Source organism: Cygnus olor, chromosome 3, assembly GCF_009769625.2.
Source record: "Cygnus olor isolate bCygOlo1 chromosome 3, bCygOlo1.pri.v2, whole genome shotgun sequence".
NCBI lineage: Eukaryota > Metazoa > Chordata > Aves > Anseriformes > Anatidae > Cygnus > Cygnus olor.
The window spans coordinates 83,751,950-83,771,890 of NC_049171.1; the positions used below are offsets into that span (position 1 = coordinate 83,751,950).

Genomic DNA, 19,941 nt, shown 5'->3' on the forward strand with positions numbered 1-19,941 from the left:
TAGTCAATGCTAGGTCTACCCACTCATATGAACAACATAAAGGCATTATTGTTTTTGTTTGTTTGCTTTTACTGGATAGCAACAAGGTAAAATGAGCCTCTAATATTATTAAAAGGCTTGTATACTCAATATTATTTCGAAGACTTCTGTCACAATCAGAATATGCAAGGTTTTCCTCTTCTGGTTGTACGACAAGACGTGGGCTTGGAACACAAGATGATTTCTTTAACAACAAAATGTGCAAATTACTTTGTATACACCGGCTGAATCAATCTCATGAACAATTCTATCAAGAAAAGAGGCAAATTCAGTCTCAGTAGAATTTGTTCTACTTTCAGCAATGCAGAGGAAGGGTATCCAGATTCCCTAAGTACACATGTTCTTGTGGATCCAGTACTCCCCTATAAAATTAAATGCTGCTATTTATTATATTGCAGTATGCTAAAAACATTTGCAAAGAAGTTGACTAAGTTTTCCAGTGTTCTTTTGAAAGTTTGTAGCTATGATATACACAACGGTTATATTCAGGGAGATTTTTTTGCCTGATTAGTTTAGCTCCACAAATACTTTCATTTCTGTTCAGAAACATTCTTCTATCAATCTCACTTTGCCAGATGAAAAAAAAAAAAAAAAAAGAAAAACCTACAAATTGATCTTTTAGAAACATTCTTGGAAAAGAAGAAATCACAATGTCTTCACTTTACCCAACAGATACATACTTCATAGCTTTGCTAATATATGCAAATTGTCTGATTGCTCAAAATTACTGATTAACCAGGCTGGAGAGCTGATTACCTGATTATCCAAGAGATAAATAATTTAGCATGATTTTGTGCCATTTGACAGTCTAGATAATTTTCTAATTAATTTGAGTTTTCAAGTGAATTCAGGGATACTACCAAAAAAAAGAAAAAATGAGGTCAATGATCTGAATACAGGTAAGCTTTCCAAGGATTTTCTTCTTACAGCAATCATTTCTCAAATGTTACTGTTAGTTACAGACACCTCAGACAGAAAAGAAAATAAAGATAAAAATTGACGACTTAGATTTAAAAAAATATTCAAAAACCAGCCCATGGTAAAATTTTTAATGCCATCTGTAAAAATATCCTGTAGAGCTGGACATGAGATTAGGGGGGAACTAGCATGATGTGTGGCATCAAACTTGCACTGTTACCAATAAATTCCGACCTCCACATGAAGCAATATGTAACAGATATTTTGTCAATATGCTGAGAGAATAATAAATACTGGAAATACATACTTGCCACTGAAAAGTTGTTGAGTGGATATGGCAGATCCACATCCTGGGGCTTCTCCTTATAGCCTATGAAAGAGCCATCTGTCTTTAGCAGGAAATATCTTGGCCGCCAATTTTTTATATATTCTCCTAAAGGAGAAAAAAAAAGTTCATTAGTACTGTAGAAAAAAAAAAAAAACTTTGATATTAAAAAAACATAACATATCATCAGTGTCTAACATTAATTATACCAAAATCTTTTCAGATGTTTTCAATTTACAAAGGAAACTTTAACTCCCTCCAAAAGAAGAGAAAATGGAATTGCAATGGTAAGCCTGGGCTATAGAATAATGCCTCTGTAATAAGGAGCTACAAGCACTATACAGTAATACTCTATAAACCTAGATTTTATTATACTATAGTCTTCCGAATCCTACATCTTCACACCTGTAAACAGTCTGAAATTTGATACAGGTGAAAATAAGCGCTACAGCTCAACTTTTAATAAAAAAATGAAATCTCAACTACTACAAGGTAGAACATTCACTATGCTGAGGCATAAGTTCCTTAAAATATAATCTATCAGCAAGAAGACTGGGGGTAATGAAGAATGTACACAAAGCATACTTAACAAGTATACTTGAAAGCAAAAGGAATATATAAAGAAGAAAAAGCTGAAGCCAGTAACCTTTTACAAGGTAAGTCTACCAATAAACCCATCACCTCCACTTTCTTCCTACCCCAGTCTGAGCAGAAGGTTCTGCAAGCCATGAGGTATTCATTCAGAAACAGCACTGTAAACAACAGGACAGCACAGAGGTGGTACCTTAATCAGTGTCCTTTTTTGCTATTTAAGGGTGAAAAATCTCTTTAATATTGCAATATTTATAATGCCACAACTTCATTTTTAATGTGTAATTACTCAGGTAAATACAGGTGCATTTAGACGAGCACAACTTTCCGTATCTTTGATTTCTTTCAACTCTGCAAAGCAAATAATATACGTACAAGCATCTAGTAAGACTTTAAATAAGCCACTGTTTCATCATTACACAAGAGAACATTTTAAGAAAAAAAGTGTATGTACCAACACAGAATTTCCAAATGTCCTTAGAAGTTGCCACTTATTACACACTTGTAAGCTGCATGCTAAAATACTGCTCTGAGACTCTTAAGATTACAGCAATGTCACAGTGAAATAAGAATCATGACCTACTCATATTAACTTAAAAAAGACAATTTCAAGTTCAGTAAGGCTGAAACTTAAAAATTATTTCAAGTTTTCAGTTTGCAAAATGCTCAGAACTGACTACAATCCAGGGGCTGCACTGTCCCTGGACTAAACTCAGTCCTTGAGTAGTGCTTAAGCACCTCAGCACCCTGCTAACTGTAGCTACACAGCTTTTACACAATTCAGAGGTCAGACAGAAATTTACACCCATCTGACGCTGAGATTGCTCCATTAGAGGCTTATCTATGTTTCCTGGCCCTCAGTAGCAAAACTCTTAGTTATTCATATCTCCGGACAGCAGGGCACCCGCTTGATTTTGTTATCTAGAGATTTTCACATAAGTAGAAAGAAAACTGAAAAAGTTCAAAGCGTTACTTAATTTGACCAAAAAATAGAGCAGATATATAGCACCAATTACATTTGTATTGACCCAAAGCTTTCTATCTTAAATCTTGGATGCTAGTTCAGCTGGGAACATCCACACTGATACTGCTGGTCTAAATTGATTTCAGAATGGGAAATCCCTGCTCGAATAAAAGCAAGCCAAAAAACAAACAAACAAACAAACAAAACAGACAAAAACCACCAAAACACACAACAAAAGTGCAAAAACTGTATCATTACACAAAAAGGTGAAGATGTTTCTTGAATTAAGTTTGCTGAATACTTGAAAACAAGATAATCATAGGCATAAGGAAAAGTATGACTCTAAGAACATTTAAAATATGTTCCATGAAATACATGTTCCATTTTTTGCTGAAATCTGCCTGGACTCAAGCATTGAAGCCAAAACAAAACCTTACATATCAGTTCATCCAGTATGAGTTTTAAAAATGTTAGCAACCTGGTCACTTCCTTACAGTTGAGCAGACCGTAATGACAATCTTCTGTAAGGTTCTCATACACTACATCTTACTTTCTTCTAGGAGACTGCTATGACAGACAGTGCCCCTGTTAGTTGATTTAAAACCTATCAAGATCTTATTCTTCTCTGGAAGGTGCATTCACTGGGAGGTAGGTGGCTAATAGAAGAAGACTTGTTCAAGGGCAGCATCCAATATGGACAGAACACCAGTACACCCAAGCCAGCTCAAAGGCTCAGGTTTCAAAGAAAGTCCTCCTTTCTGTGAGGAAGAAACTGGACAGGGAGATAAGCAGACTGGACTCTAAGAATTAGGGATGACAAGGTAAGAACACTAATTAGTCACCTCAAGAAAAAACAGAAACCATCGCTTATTTGCATACACATGCTCTTAAGAGATGCAGTGCATACTTCTCTGATCACTTACTCCTTTCTCTTCTTAGGGCAACATTTAAGATCGCATTTAGCTTCTGCTAGGTACTCAAAGTCTCTTAATCAGAAGACTGAACAGATTTTTGATCATCTAGTCAGTTTTGCAGTTGACACCCTACCTAGAGAAAAACTGTTAAAAGAGTCTACTACTTCCAAGCTTTTTTGAAGAGAGTTAGGCACTTTGGACAAAAGCTAATCACAGGAAGATATAAATAATTGAATGACAAATAAGTACCAGCTTATCCATGAGCATAACTGTACCTCTGTCTTCACCCTGCAAACTATAGCCAGACACAGGACACACAGTTTAAAAGCACTAACTATAGCTTCATAAGGATCCTGTATATTTCTTTCACAGAGATTTTTCTTTGAAGAATGTTTCTCCTAAACGGTTACCCAAGATGAATCACAGTAACACCCCTTTTTCAGGGCATCTGTACAAACTCATGCACATACACAAATATATAACCCCTTTTTTCCTTGAAATGACCAATATTCCAATCCCTCTTCAACACCTATACAGGAATATTTATCATCTGCCTTTTATTTATTTTGTAATTTAATTAACAAATGGGTGAAGACTTTTGAACAATAAAGTAAACAGTAAGCAGTTCACTTAACTGCTGAAGTGGTTTAATGGCTCTCAAGATGCACTCTAGGTGCTCTCGTATAACCACATTCCTTCTGTAGGATCTGCTTAATGATAGAAAAACATTTTAGTCCATACTTCTTAATAGACATGTTTAATGGACTGTTTTGAAAGAGAGAAATCCTCCATACAAAAAGAAGAAGAAAAAAAAAATGCAAGACAACAACAATAAGAAACCCAACACTGAAACACAACAGAGTATTTGGAAAGAAAAAACACTTTCATGACTTCTACCTTACCAGCCCAAATAAAACAAAAACATCTTTCACAGTTTAAGCAGTATTTAATTACTTTAAATATGTCTGGGGTGTACGTTTAACAAGTACCTCAACAAAAAACAAACAACAGGAAGTTTACATCTGGAAAGTCAGTAATTCAAGTGAAAAGAAATTCCAGGAGAAAGGAGTCCACACAGGATAACCAACACACAAGACAGCCTGACAATTTAATGAAATGTAGCTGTGGTATTTAAAAAAGCAGTGGATCTGCCATAGAGAATTAATCAGTTTGTACCCGACTTCCTGCTGAGTTAACGTAAGCTAAATTATTATTTTGCTTAAATTTACACCCTTCTAAGTTGAAAAACATGTACTCATAGAATCTATTTATTAGACTGTAAGAAGAGGTCTCTAATTTCAACCACCGCAGCAAAGAAAGCCAAGTAATACATACATGTTTTTAATTCTAGTCAAAGTTTTTAAAGCTGCTTGAGAAAAGAGGCACTAAAATGCATATCTCAAATATGTACAGACAATAAATACATATGCACAATACAAATTTAGAATCAGGTTTAGGTTGTTGGGGTGTGCTTTTTTAATAACTACTGGCAGAATACACCCCAAAGAGGAAATAATACAGCAGAGCATTTTTGAGGTACATGAAAATACAATCTGATCTTCGTGCAAAAAGCACTAATAAATACACTGGATAACACTAACAAAGAATGCTTAAAGAAGGTTTGTTCAGAACATGACCCTTGCAGCTAGCTCTGTACTTGCCTACTGCAACTATAATGATTTTTCTTTTTGGCCTTTGACAAATAGTAACAAGAATCCTGCCTTCAGGACATTTCAGAAAATATGTTTATTCTAGTGATGCAATGTTTGTAGTTTTGATACTGCGGAGGAGCTTCACAAAGAAGCGTTTTCTAAGAAACCATGTGAGTGTTCAACAAACCCACATTAGATTAAGTATATCACTCCAAGTTTGCAGTTTTTTCACTTCACCTCAGGACTCAAATCGTCTCTTCAAACACACACTTCAAGTCACATTCAGTGGTTGCAGTTTTTAGCCTCATCCATTTGTAATCCCTAGCATATGGAAACTTAGAAATTCTTGAAAACTTATTTAGTAAAGCCAAATTAATCTCATTATTAAAAAAAAAAAACTGTAAGTTTTAAAAGATCACTTTTGCAAAACATCTACATTTTTTAATATGTAAATGGTTTTAGAGGTGTGAAGGAAATGTCTTTAATATACAGTGCTGATAAGCAACAGAAACCTGAGTTCAAAAACTTGCTTCCTTAAAAGAAGCAACAGCTGCCACACAGACATAAGTGAGATTTAAGGGAAGGGAAAAAAAAACCAAGCCCTCCAAGCAGAGAACACCAAAAATCTGCCTCTCGTCTGTGTCATCAATTTACAAAAATGGCTTTAACAGAAATAATATACAAATATGGTTCTCCCCTCCTTTTTTTTTCTTTTTTTTTTTTCTCCTTTAAGAGGCACTTCTGTGTTAAATCAGACTGTAGTTCCCCTGTACTAGCATTTAATAAACAGTTGGGGAAAAAAAAGTGAATGTCTAAGAACAAAATTATAGTAAATAAACTTAAAAAAAAAATAACCGTAGGCATATGCAGTTTTTCTTTAAAAGACACAACTGTAATTAATGCCAGGTCAAGTAAAATATCAGAAGTAATGCCAGTGGTTCTGAGATTGAATTTACTTACCTTGGCCCTCTGAGGGCAGTGTTACCTAACGCACGATTAGAAGCAGCAGTAGACTATTTGACTAAGTCTGTAGACACTAGTAAATGTAAAGCGCTCCTGTTTAATATTTACTCACTTGTGATTTCATGACAACAAATTTGCAACACAGTTCAAAGCTATTGTAAAAAAGAAATGTTTTAAAAAGCTAAAAGGTATACCTGTCCTCATAATTCAATATATGCTCTTCAATACAATGTAAGTGTGTAACTATACCATCATGCAAAAGGTTTGACAAAAATCTTACTGCACACCAAAAAATTAAGTGAAACTGTATTTTTTTCGAACATGCATTAGCATTTTAAAAACTTTTTTTATTATATGCTAACTCCTAAGAATTTTCTAGCACTTCAAAGAAGAGCAGAATTTGGAACTAACGTTTTTTGATTCTGTCTTTTATACCACGAGACAATGATTATTTATTCATGCTGTTTTCCCACAGTTCCCAGTTCACTAAGTGACATTTTGAGCACATCTGTACTTATATTAGACAAATGAATTTTTTCAGCCACAACTAGGAAATAGTATATAGCATTTCATGCTACACATGGGCATCAGCGTATACCACAGCTAAGCTTCCATTACACTTCCTACAAACTGGGGAATGGTTCCAAACGTGAGGTTTGGATACCTGCGTAAGCAAAATGCCATGATATGGACAGTTAAGGACACTTGAACTTTTATATGACATCTCAACAACCCAGTGAAGTTACAAAGACTGGTCAATTTATGCTCCGCTCTTCACAGCTGTGTGGTGAGAAACCTGTGGAAACTGCACGGATGCTATGATTTTGCATAATGCAGGCTTAGGAACATGCTCTAGAAGTTACTCAGCTGAGCAAGAGAAGAAGAAAGCAGACACAACGCTCTCCCTCATGCCAGCCAAGATGTACTGAAGAGCTGGCAAACAAAAGGATCATTTTTTCTGAAGCAACAGTAGGTTGTGATCAAAATTAAGGACTGCTACAGGTAAGGCAGGCAAGTTCCAAGCAGAGATGGAGTCACCACGTAGGGTGGAGGCACTAAGAAACTCTCCGTGGTCTCAGTGTGCTTCTCTGCACATACAGGTACAGGAAGAACTGAGTTTCTCAGTGGGAAGTTCTTCCCTGCTTCTGTTTCTGAGTTTGCTTCCTCTCAGGTTCTGAATGCAACCTACAAAAGTGAGTGAGAGGTTGACTACGGCTCAAATCACCACGCACCCTCATCATCTCATTAGGACTACTGGAGTGAGTCAGTGTCCTGTCTTGTATAAATGCAACCCTACTTCAGCTTGTTTTTTATTCAACCCTTTCCTGTTGCATTAATAATCTTTTCTTTAAAATATATAAAAATCAAGAGGAAAATATTCCGTAAAAGACAGACATGCCACTATTCAAATGGCAAGCAGTTTTCTAAATGGGTATCTAAAAATTACTGATGTGTTTTGGCATCTCATGGAAAATAAACAGTAGCACTTCATACTCAATTTTGATATTCACAAAATTTTGTCCTTTTAGAAATCTGTACCAGAAATACGAAGTTATCTGACATCCTGACAAATTGAGAATTGACCTTTACCATGTCCATTTTGAGCCAACAGGAAGAAAAACTTGCCAATTTCAACATCACTCTCACTTCCCCTCCATTCTTAAAGGATAAGAATTAGAACAATAAATAAATTAAATAGAAGTTGATATTAACACATACCGTCTGGAATAACATGGTACTGGATTGCACTGACATCCCTGACCAACAAAGGAGATCAGTATTTTCTATATGTCTGCTATTCAAGAATGAAACACAAGGTGTATATGCTGGAAACATTTGGAAGCCCTGCTCACATTTCTTAAATCTCTCTCTTGCTTATGGTTTTACAGTATCAAAGCACAAAATGCTACAGTATTCAGCTGCTTCTAAAAGGAGTTTTGTAATTTTTAATAGTATAGAGATGTATTTGTACTAAGTGCAATTAAAAAAAAAAGTCTCACAGGGTTTTTTTTATTGGTAAAAAAAAACTTCAAGTTCTCAGTACTTTTAAATATTTATATTTTTTTATACAGAACTATCAGCATTAATTAGTAGACTGTATAACAGAAAACATAAGACTTTCCTTTTTTTTTTTTGGTCAAGTACTAGTAGACCAAAAGACCTTTTTTAGATTTTGCAAGTATTTTAAGAGTAGGACAAGCGTACAAATATTTATCTATAAATTACACTGAAAAAGATAGCTGCGGCAGTAATGATTTAAATACATGTACTTGGTAGAAATATATGTATTAAATAAGATGATAAAATGTAAATGATTTTTACATGTAGCTATGTTGAATTAAACATCATCTTAATATTCCCTACTTACAACTTTTTGTATAACAGCCAACTCTATTTTACGTAAGAAACCTCAAACTTTCCATTGTTTGCAAAAAGGGTATGATAAGTTTGACAATAGCATTATCATTGAGTTGAGTTTCTTTGACAGGTTAATGTGTTGTCAAAAATTATGTCTTTCCCCTCTTAAAGCTGGTATACTTCCTAGCATGTTTTTGCAAAGCAAACCGTCTCACTTTTACAACTGGCACATCACAATAATTTTAAAATAGCTCCTCTAAACTTTATGCTTGTCACTAGATATGCTCCTAGCCCAAGACCTTGTCAGGTACCAAAAAACAAGCACTAACCTCATTCATCTGAATTTTTTGCTCAAGCACACCATTAAGGTCAACATTTTCATTTTACCATTTAGCCCACATCATTTGCAAACAATCAGCCTGAGACACATAGAAACATTCCTCAAACTGCTTGAGCTGAAAGAACAGTTTTGTTACCACTGTATGCTTCAGGATTTACTTGAAAACTCTTTGGGTGCATAAAATCATGATAAACAACGACACGGTATTGCTCAGAGTACCTTGGGCTTCATACCAGCCATGACACGACACAGCAAATGGAACACTTCTGTAGAGAAGAACCAACAACCCAGCTAACAGGCGAAAAGCAATTCACCATCTGCAGTGCCACTGACCTGCGTCTAGACTCAGATGCATAAGTCAGTACTTGGGTAGGAGGCAGTTGCACCTGAATTTTCAGTTAAAGACATAATCCAAAATTGACTTTTTCTGCTCAGACAAGATGATGATAAAAGGAGACATGAAATGTTCCCATAAGTAGTTATTGTTATCAATGACCTATGGACCTGATGCCTATTAGACCTAAGACGGAAGACATAAGAAAAGTTGGGGGAGGGGGCGCATCATGGGGTTAAACAGTGGTTAGATTCATTCAGGTAATATTTAAGGCATACTGTGACTAACCAAAAATCCCTGATATATACTGGTAACTGGAAGACAATCTGCAACGCAGAGCCACAGTACACCTCAACCACTATTTCATTCTCCACTTTTCAATTCAATACAGATATGCTGAATTTGCACATAATATTTAAGAAAAATAAATAAGACTTACAAGTTCCCTTTTGTATTTTTAAACTAAGAGATCACCTGGATAAGATACTGCTTTCCTTTAGCCTTTTGGGGCAAGCTTAATTTCTTTTCACGTTTGTATCCACTTTCATATTTCTTTCACATTATCCTGGAAACTCATATTGAACAGCACTCACCAAACAAGAAATAAGAAAGGATTTTAGAGAAAGAAAAAAAAAAAACATATCCTATATAGTGATCCAATTTTTTATTTATTCATTTTTTATTTGGAGCTGTCAAACAGGAAAGTACACAAGTTATGGCTGACCAGCTCCTTGCCTTTGGAGAAAAAAATGAAAATAAGATCAAGTGAAAAAGAAAATTAGTTGCTAATCTCATGCTAACCCCTAGCATTTACTTGTCTACTATATAATGCCAGACAATCACCGATTGGCAATGTCTGCATAAGAAAAGCTCAGGATGCAGTAGTAAGGGTATGCAGTGTATCAGTCTTGAGGTAGACAAAGCTACATAAGAACTTGTGTAGCACCTGTCCACCAAATGTCTGAGACTGAAATAACTGCATTATTCTTTCTACTTCCCCAAGTACCAAATTTATCAAGACTTTTTTTTTTTCTTTAAATCCACCACATGGAGAAATCAAAAGTTTTCTTTGCTGCAAGAAAAGGCTCTTTTTAGGAATAAACAACGGAAGGAGGGAAGATATTAAACTCCTGAACTAATTAACAGAAGTAAAGGAGGCGGTGGGGGACAATGATAATTAATATGTACCCTCCTCCTAACCAAATCTCCACATACATTCATTCTGTATATGCACACACAACAGCAGCATCATAAACCGTCTCAAGTTCTTGCCATTATTCAGTTCGACATCTGCACATGTTTATGCGTCTCTCCAAACAACCTCTTGAACACCCTGCTGGAGCTGTCATTTTTTTCTTCTCCCTATCTGGCAGATGGCAAGTCAACAATCGGCATCAACAGCAGCCGAATATCTCCCCCCTCCATCCGACCCCCCTAAACAGACACAATAATAACTTCTTTGTGCTTCCCCACAATGCAGCTGCTTAAACCATTTCGCTACAAGGCTGCTTTGCCTTAATAAAAAAAAAAAAAAAAAATCCCTTCTGTCAAGTCTAAAAAGCAGCATAATGTTAAGCAAGCTAAAGCCACAGCACAGCTGCAAACGGGCAGACACATTGACAGCTCCTCCCTTAACAAAGCCTTGTGAATTGAAGGGGGTTCATCTGAGGCTCACACAGTAATTAGTATAAAAAAGTCCGACAGCCTCTATTATGCTAGGAAAAAAAAACTGGACAGAACTGGGCTGCTGTTTTGCGTCAAGAGTTCTGCTGCAGAGTAGATAAATCATGTTGGGTTTTTTTCCTCTCTTTTTAAAGACAGTAATAAGGAGGATGAGAGAAGCTAATTTGAAAACTTGGACACAGTAATTGTACCATATGGTGAGCATTTATCCCTTCTGAAATACACGCTAACAGTCACTTACATGCACAGTGCTTTGTTTTACAGTTGTTATTCTCTCTACCATATTCATAAAATGGATCTGAATATCCGATACTCCAGAGAAGTTGTGTGTAATTAGCAACAAAACTGCCTGAGCTTAATATATTGGCTTACCGTAGCAATCTAGTTAATTGCAGAAAATCCCATGCCCCCAAATTTAAATAGTGTCCACTTCAAGGATTATTTTTTTTTTATTTCTGTCAAACTGGCTAAATATCATACATAATAAGGTTCAGAGAAGTAATTTATTGACACCAGTACTCCTTGATACAGTTGACTCTAAAATGCACAAGCAGGACACATTTTCCTTGTCATCCATGTAGGAGAAGAGAGAGGAATTAATTCAAGAAGCATTTAAGGGAAACCCCAAAACACTTAAGTTCCATCCTACTTGGAAAAGGAATTGCTCCATAAACTTAACACGCTGAAACTAAACTTCAGAGTGTGGCATGGCAGGGAGACAAAGACTTCAAGTCCACCCCCCCATTTCCATCCCGTTTTCTTCCTGATCATATTTTCCAGTATTTCTGTTAGCAATTCAAACACTTCATTCACAAGAATCTTCAAAATCATGAAAACATACCATTCAACCCTCCGGGTCTGCTCACTCTTTGCCACACACTTCCAACTTTTCACCCTGCTTATGCCAACAAATTACACAGAAAGAACAGAAGATAAGGAACCAGCTGACCTAAGCTGGGAAAATGTAGGTTCTTTACTTAAAGAAAACACTGTATTTCAGTGGCAAGACTAATAAATCTTAGAGGTGCTGTTTATAGAAAATAAAATGTAGTGAACTTCCAAGCAAGGGAAATAAAATCTCAAGCAGAAGAAAAGATGCAAATTTGGTGAAAAATTAACCAGACAAAATAAAGTCTGCAAGTGAGGATCCTGGTATTTGCAAAGAACCAGGAGGGTGTCTTTCTATTAGCCTTCACCTCAGAAGACAACAACAGAAATCTGCTTTGTGCCTTTCCAGGTAACACAAATACTTTCACTGCCTCCGGATCAAAAATGAGGTATTGGAGCAGTGTGCTAGGGGCTAAGGTGTCTTAGTGCAATGAACTAGAGAAGAACTCCCTCCCCCAAAGAAGAACGAAAACCAGTTAGAAAAATACTTGAAAATTTCAAGTCAATTGGCTGGATGGTAATCTAAGAAAACTGTTTATAATTCTGTTTTTAATCATACTCTTAACTAATGCAAACTGACAGAAGATAAACAAAGCAGCGCTGCCTTTCAGTAAAAAAAACATGCCCATCATACCTAAGGGATTTCTTCTAAAACGTCAAGAAAATAAAATGGACAAAGACTAACTGACACAATTCATTACAACTTCTAAAAAGCTTTCAATAAGTCTAAGGAAACAGTAGCTCTGTGGAGAAGAAATAAAAAAAAGCTGTGTGGTGGAACAAAATAGAAATGGGAAACTGGGTGAAAGAAAGACAGCTAAGCAGGATCATATGGTCAAACTTCAATTACTAATGCTCTATAGTTCTTTTTTAGGAACATTTTTAGTTAATATATACATCAGTGATCTGTGATCACCACTGTATGTACTGCAAGGCAGTAAAACTATTCAAGACTACTAAGAACGTGAAGCATTTCTGAGTGGCAATGCTATTCCAGTGAACTGAGATGAAAAGCACTGAAGAATTACTGAAATTAATAAATACAGGAACAATCTTTAATACTCATATAAGATGTGCAGTTTTAAATTAACCACCAAAGACCAATTAATGTAACCATTGCTTACGTGTGCATCGTTGTAAAGAAAGAAAATCAAATATTATCACTTATGAAGGTACAAAATTTTAGGAACAATAAAAATATTATCATTTCATGATAAATGATTACAGTTCTGCTAACTGTGTTTAAAAATAATAATCATTACAAGAGAACAGAAGGGCTTCAGAGACAAAACACACCAAAACCAACTAAATAAATTAAAAAAAAAAAAAATCACTGGAGTTACAGAGGAGAGGAGAGAATGACTGGGTTAGGCTTCAGTTTCAAAGAAAGGTCTATGGCTAAAGGATTTAATGTCACAAATGACCAACAGCAGAAAACCAGTCATCTGAAAAGAACGAATTTTCAGAAGAGTTCAGGAGCGGATTTTCAAGCATCCAGAACCTACAGGTACAGCTAGAGTCTGCACCATGACAATGCAGCCACTCTCCCTCCAATTCAGCACCCAGTATCTCTTCGCACCTTTAGAAAAATCAAGCCTCTCCTTCAGTGCTGTAAGGAATTTTTGAACTCCCGTAGAAGTTCTTTGTTTTTTGTGGTTTTTTTTGGAAAGGAAGTCTCACGTTGAAGAAATTGGAGTAAACGTTCAACAGAGGCAGATTGTTCCTTTTAACTGCTATGTATTTCTGTCCTATCACAAAGCTGCTACTCAGCCAGACAGTGTTAACAGTGAATGAAAGTCCCAGTCCTTGGCCACTTTGGGTCATCTTATGTGCAACCTACTACCAGCACAATGTGCTTGGGATGGCAAGGAATATGTGTGAAGGAAGTGTGCTGTGCACCCCATGTCCCGCTCCACTGTGTCAGCTGAGCCAACCCATGCAGCTGAGACACACCTACAAAGTCATCTAACCAGAAGCACACCCTAAAAAAAAAAAAAAAAAAAAAAAAATATGTTTTGACCTATTTCAGCTCACTGTACAACGAGTATTTGCACAAAGGAGAAACGGGAATAATAGGCTGGAGGCATGAAAGATGCAAGGGAGAAGAGGCATCAGCATGAACTTATGCAAGATTAATGACTGATTTATTGGACTGCTAGTCTACCACGTGACTGCAATTCTTGTTTTCCAGTTAAGCTACAAAAGCAGGTTTGAATGATTCAAATTTCTAAGATCAACTGCATCATTAAGCAATGATGCTACCGCTGACACAATGTTAAGCCAAGAAATTCCCTAATACAACTTCACACTTTATATAAACAAAGTATATTCTGACCTGTGTCAGAATATATCCTGACAACCTTTTTTATACATGTATGTACAAAAATTATAGATAAAAAAATTTGTAAGTTTTAAGGAGTATGCACAAATCCTTCTACTCAGGCAAATAACTGAAAATTCACTCAAAATTCTCAATGTGAAAAATCACTTGAAATAAAGTACTTTGACATGTATTTGTGAAGTAGCAATTACAATTAATGATGTCAACAAAATCTTAGCGACACAGAGATCACAGTGCAAACTGATATTTTGAGTTAGCCATGCAGTACTTCCCATACTAGAAACAGCACCAAGAAGATGAGAACAACTTGGTCATTAATGTATTTTCTTAAACTTGCAGACTATAATTAAAGCAATAGAAACAATAAAGAAAAAAACCTCCAGTTTTTAACCACAGGATTCTACATATTTCTACAATATTTTACTGCCTCAGAATGAATAAAACTGCTCCTAACACCCACATATGAATCACAATACAGTTTAATTTTAATATACATATTTTACAGTATTTTATCTTGCATGATTTTGTTACATTACAATTGGAATAAAGGTTCAGGCAAGTGAAATACTTTTAAAGGCTTAGTTTTTCCACTCCTCTGAATTAAAAGAAAGCTTTGCTCATGAGCAGAAATGTGAAATTCTTGAACCTGCAATTTTACTAGCACAAAAATTTTGTCTCATTTTCAAACACTCTTTTAGAACATTTTAAAAACAGAGCTTTTAACTATGAACCCCCAAATTCCAGCCACAAGGTGGAACTGAAAAATGACTGACCTAGGTAAGACACACAAATTTATATAACCATACGTGGTAAACTCAGGATAAGGTTTGTTACTGTTTTTCACTAACATGCACATCTTGTGGTTTCTCTACTACAAGCATACATTTTTTTCTAATCTGATTTACTGAACAGTTTTTACTGATTAAGCCTCCAAAATAATTTTGACACAAAGGGCAATCTAATATTTTATCAGATGACCTTAAATAGATCCCAGCAAACTCAAATTATTTTATTCAATGCCAAAGGCAAACTTTATACAAGAGAAAACCATGATAATCTCTTCCTAAAATTGGCCTTTCTGAAATTCAGACTGATTATATATACAATTATTAACTGACACCAAATATTTAACATTTGTGACACCAAAATAATAGGGACCAATAAGGAACTGTAATTTTCCAAAATATATTTGCATTAATATTGAATTAACAAAACCAATTTGGTATGGTTTGGGTCGATTTTTTTTCCTCTAGAAAGCAAACAGCACAATTTTCTAATTAATAAAAACAAAATGGAAACTGACTTACAACACTGACTTCAAAATCCTTGTGAAAGTCTGTACTGGTGATGTCACAAATGCTGTCACATCTGAGCGGGTATTGTCTGTAGAAGGTTCAGAAATGTCCATTTTAATCAAAACATTTATTAGAGGTAGTTGTGTATTTTGTTTTTATTTTAATGAATTACAGAGTTCTCTAAAGAATCATGGTTGCAGCTCCCTTTAAAAATAATAGATTAAGTAAAGTATAGACTTTACTTAATATATCTGAAATATATTATGAGGATCTGATCTACAATGGATGTAGAAAATCATGTAAGAGTGAGGGGAAACCTATACTTTATGCTTCCATCAGGCTTTAATAATGATGTTCACATAACACTGATGTAACATTCATATTTTCTCCTTTGCTTAAAATGTCCTACAAATTATAACTTCCTCAGAGTACTAAAATGCCAATGATAAAGTATTATAAGACAGGAAAAAAAAAAGCAATTTCTTATGCTTGCAATTATTTTTAAATTAAACCTTTCACCTTCATTGTACTTTGGAGAAAAATATTTTCTTCCATTTTCCCCACTCCAAAACACTAACTACTCAATTACTTTTCTTACATCTGGGGGTTAACAGAGCACCTGAGTCAAGAAATCCTCACTTTAGTGGTCAGTCGAAACCCCCAGAAAAAAATTGAGAGGCAGAGTTTTAAAGAGATAGGGATATTTGTTCACTTAGTTGAAGGTTTTAGGCGTCTGAAAAAAACTTGCTTCTCTCCTTTTTCCCTGTGCAGCTGGGAAACGTGGCACCACCAGAAGTGCCTTGCTGCTCTTTGGGAATGGATTCCAACTGTGCAGGTGCCTGAAGAACTCATAAACATTCACCTTGGTATGTAGAGCACAGAAATAATAGATTCATTTGATACAAGCCACATATATTCTATAAGCATTTCTATATGACCCCAGTAAACTTCATCAAATGAAGAAAAAGCCTTGCCAAGAAAAGCTTGCAAGTGAGAAAAAGAGATTTAGATACAGAACTTCTTAAAACGTCTTTTAAGATTTTGTATTTATGAGTTAAGAACTGGAACAAATGATGACAGAATAAATCTATGCTTCTACCTAGTATTTCAAAGAGAAACACATCTAATACCAGAATTAGGTATGAGGACATATGGGCAGTCTATCACCTGACTACCAAACAACCGTACTAAAGCTCACACATGTTTGTTAATCCCAAGAGGTAAAACGTTGCTTTGTCTTCTGGGGGTCGTGCTGCAGATGAGTGCCCGTTATGATGCTGATGCATTTTTCTGTGCTAAGATCCCCAGGGAATTTGAGTTCACCATCAGTGAAACAGACAGAAATTTTTCATCTCCTCTGTCCTACAAGTCTTCCATTTTTTTGTTTATCAAGTGTGCATGTAAGAATAGCAAGTAGCAGCAGCACAGCTGAAACAGTTTCAACAAAAGCTTGTCTTCTGACTGCCTACACTTTAATTCAGTTAAATTTTATACCAAGACTATTTAGTTTTCAGTGACAGCTTGATCTTGTACCAACAGATCACATGTTTGATAGGGAATGACTGAAATTTAGTGACATGATTATTGGTTACAGACAGCAAGCCCTCTCCAGACAATCTGAGATGATTAAGGGGAGGGCTATTTCCCAGAGATCTCGCTATTCTCTGATGTACTTTTTATCTCTGTACAGAGCAGAATAAGGTCGGACCAAGTGATCAAGAATGAGTAAACTACAGAAACACTCTGGCCCCCTAGAAGCTCTCATTCTCTTGAAATAGTCTGTTTGCAGATTCCTCCAGTTCCAACTATACACAACAGAGAAGTACAGATGCTGCTTTTGTAAGGTTTGGGTTTTTTTTTTCCTCACCCTTCAGATCCTGCAGTCCATTGGTTTTACTAATGTGATACACCAGTTGTGCAGCTCACTTGTACAACAGGAAGAAAAAAAAAGGGGAGGGGGAGAAGAGGGGGACGATGTCAAATGGGGAGCTGAGAGCAGGAATAGGACAGTGTCCCATCAAATCATATCACTGACCCCATCAGCCTGGAAGTCATGTTCTTGCTGGAATCAGCATGAAGTGGCCACAGGCATGCATTCCAGACAGGGTTTAGCTCTACCTCCTCCTTCATTCATTAGCAGCATACTGCTAGATACGATGAAGAGTAGAAAGAAAACAACCTCTGGACACTGTTCTAAAATTTTCCCCCTCTCTGGCACATTAGGCATCTGTTTAAATGCAGTATTCATGTGGGTAACAAGTAGGATGGCTGCATGACTATCTATTGTTAATTGTACACACACCAAAGCACAAGACATACATCTTCTTGCTGTGGCCTCAGTTTGCAAAAGTACGATCATGCTGCCCAGTTGCATCCTTTAGACATGTTTGCTCCTTATGGTAGGAAAGTGCAGAAACAGTAATACCTCTGCCTTCAATCAAGAAGGAGAATGAACAGTGGCTTAAATGATACTTTTAGTCTTTCTCTCTCTCTCAAAATCTGTATTTGTGCTACCACAAACACGTTTTAATTCTTAACCCAGCAACACTCCATACACTACAGGAAGTAACACTGCATTGTTGTTAAACACCTCCAATTACATAATTTAGCAAACGAATATTAAGAAATTACTTAATTATCACAAACACATACCTTCATGGAGAAAAGTACAAAGGACCAATGGGCTTAACTTGGTGGAACAGAAAGCAGAGATGCACAGCAAGGGAAGTATGTGGACACTCTATAATTCATTGAGAGACCTCTAACTGCCCATAATATTGAGCACAAAGGCACTAAACTGGTTCCAAAAGCAGTACCCAGCCAAGAAGGACTATGAAACACACTAGGAACTACAGTAAATTTATTTTTTAATATTGACACAGTGCATGTCAACAGGCACTTCAGCAAAGAGCAACTGGATCTGAATAATATTCTGAACAGGTCTCGGACAAATTCTTAACAAGCTCAAGTTTCATTACCACCCTGAATTTCTTGCGTGCAAATCTGTATAGGACACTTTGTGATTTTTACTCATGGTATCATGTATTTTAAGACAAAAAAGAACATCTGATCATTTCGGTCTAACCTCTTCACGAAAACAACAGGCTACAGAATTTCCCTGTTACGTATATATTGTTAATGTTGTTTTTTAAGTGTGTATCTCATGCACTATCTTGTTTTGATGCTTTCAAAACATCTTCCTTAGTATTTTTCCAGTCTTCCTCATAGTCACCCGCATCTTTATTCTGAATACATCTGGATTCAACACTCAGTCATGAGGTCCCAATATCTTTACCTGCTACATTAGAAAGCTCTTTGCCCCACTCTTTCTCATGGCCAAGCAATCGGATACCTCTCAATATCCACACAGGTTCCCTCAATCTTATGCTCTAAAGCAATTCTCTCAACAATGAAAATGATCTTTCATCTCTACCATTTTTCCCAGATCTAAATATTCATTTTAATATTAAATATTAAAAGAGAAACTGGAACGGAACTCCAATCTGCTGGGAAAAAGCCAGCACAATGGCTATGAAAGGAAAGCCTGCCTCACCGACCTGATGGAGTTCAACAAGGGGGTGATAAACATGAGGGTAAAAGGCATCCAGTAGGCATAATGTGTTTAACAAGGTTCCTCCCCAAATACAGTTAAAGAAACTACATTGCCACAGGACTGGTGGAGGGGTTTTTTATACAGTCTGAAAATTGGCTAAGGAACAGGAAACAAAACATAAGGCTTAACGGCCACTTTTCAGCATGAGAAAGACAGACAGTAGGTCCCACAGGGATCCATGCTGGGATCATTTTTATTCAACATCTTAATCAATGGACATTGGTATGATCCATGAAATGTTAAAGTTTACAGGTAACATCATGCTGTAGTAGACAGTCAAATGTCATGTCAGTGGCATTGAAAAAAAAAAGGAAAAAGAAAAAGAAGGACCTCACAAAATTGAGCTGGCAAAGGTGAAAATGAACAGCAGGTATAAAATGTGGGGCAATGTATATATAAAAAAAATAATCTAAACCGTGCCTTGCAACGTTTATCTTAGAATGAGGAATTACAGTTTAGGAGAGTCCTGGAGTCACTGCTGACAGCTTTATGAAATCATAAGTTAATGTACAGCAGCAGCCAAAAAAAAAAAAAAGCTGACAAAATGTTGGGCATTTCAAAAAGGATACTGTGAAGAGAAAGGATGTCGTTTTGCTGACACAGAAAACACTGCTGTGCCCACATCTTCATTAACCTGCACAGTCTGGTCTCCACATCTCACAAAGGATGTAGTGCAATTACAAAAAAAATAGAAATAGAGAGAAGGGCAACCAAAAGGATCCA

At 36.1% G+C, this 19,941-nt stretch overlaps 1 protein-coding gene across 3 annotated transcripts in view; it reads right to left on the bottom strand.

Annotated features, from left to right (window-relative positions):
* Positions 1-19,941, bottom strand: part of AKT3 (AKT serine/threonine kinase 3) — a 152,122-nt gene that overhangs the window by 72,306 nt on the left and 59,875 nt on the right. For 2 of the 3 annotated variants that reach the window (XM_040553563.1, XM_040553564.1), the window contains exon 3: positions 1,265-1,390. In XM_040553563.1, the coding sequence (XP_040409497.1) occupies positions 1,265-1,390 (126 nt within the window). Of the gene's footprint in view, positions 1-1,264; positions 1,391-15,617; positions 15,694-19,941 lie in introns of all 3 variants that reach the window. The other variant, XM_040553565.1, reaches the window with a different exon arrangement.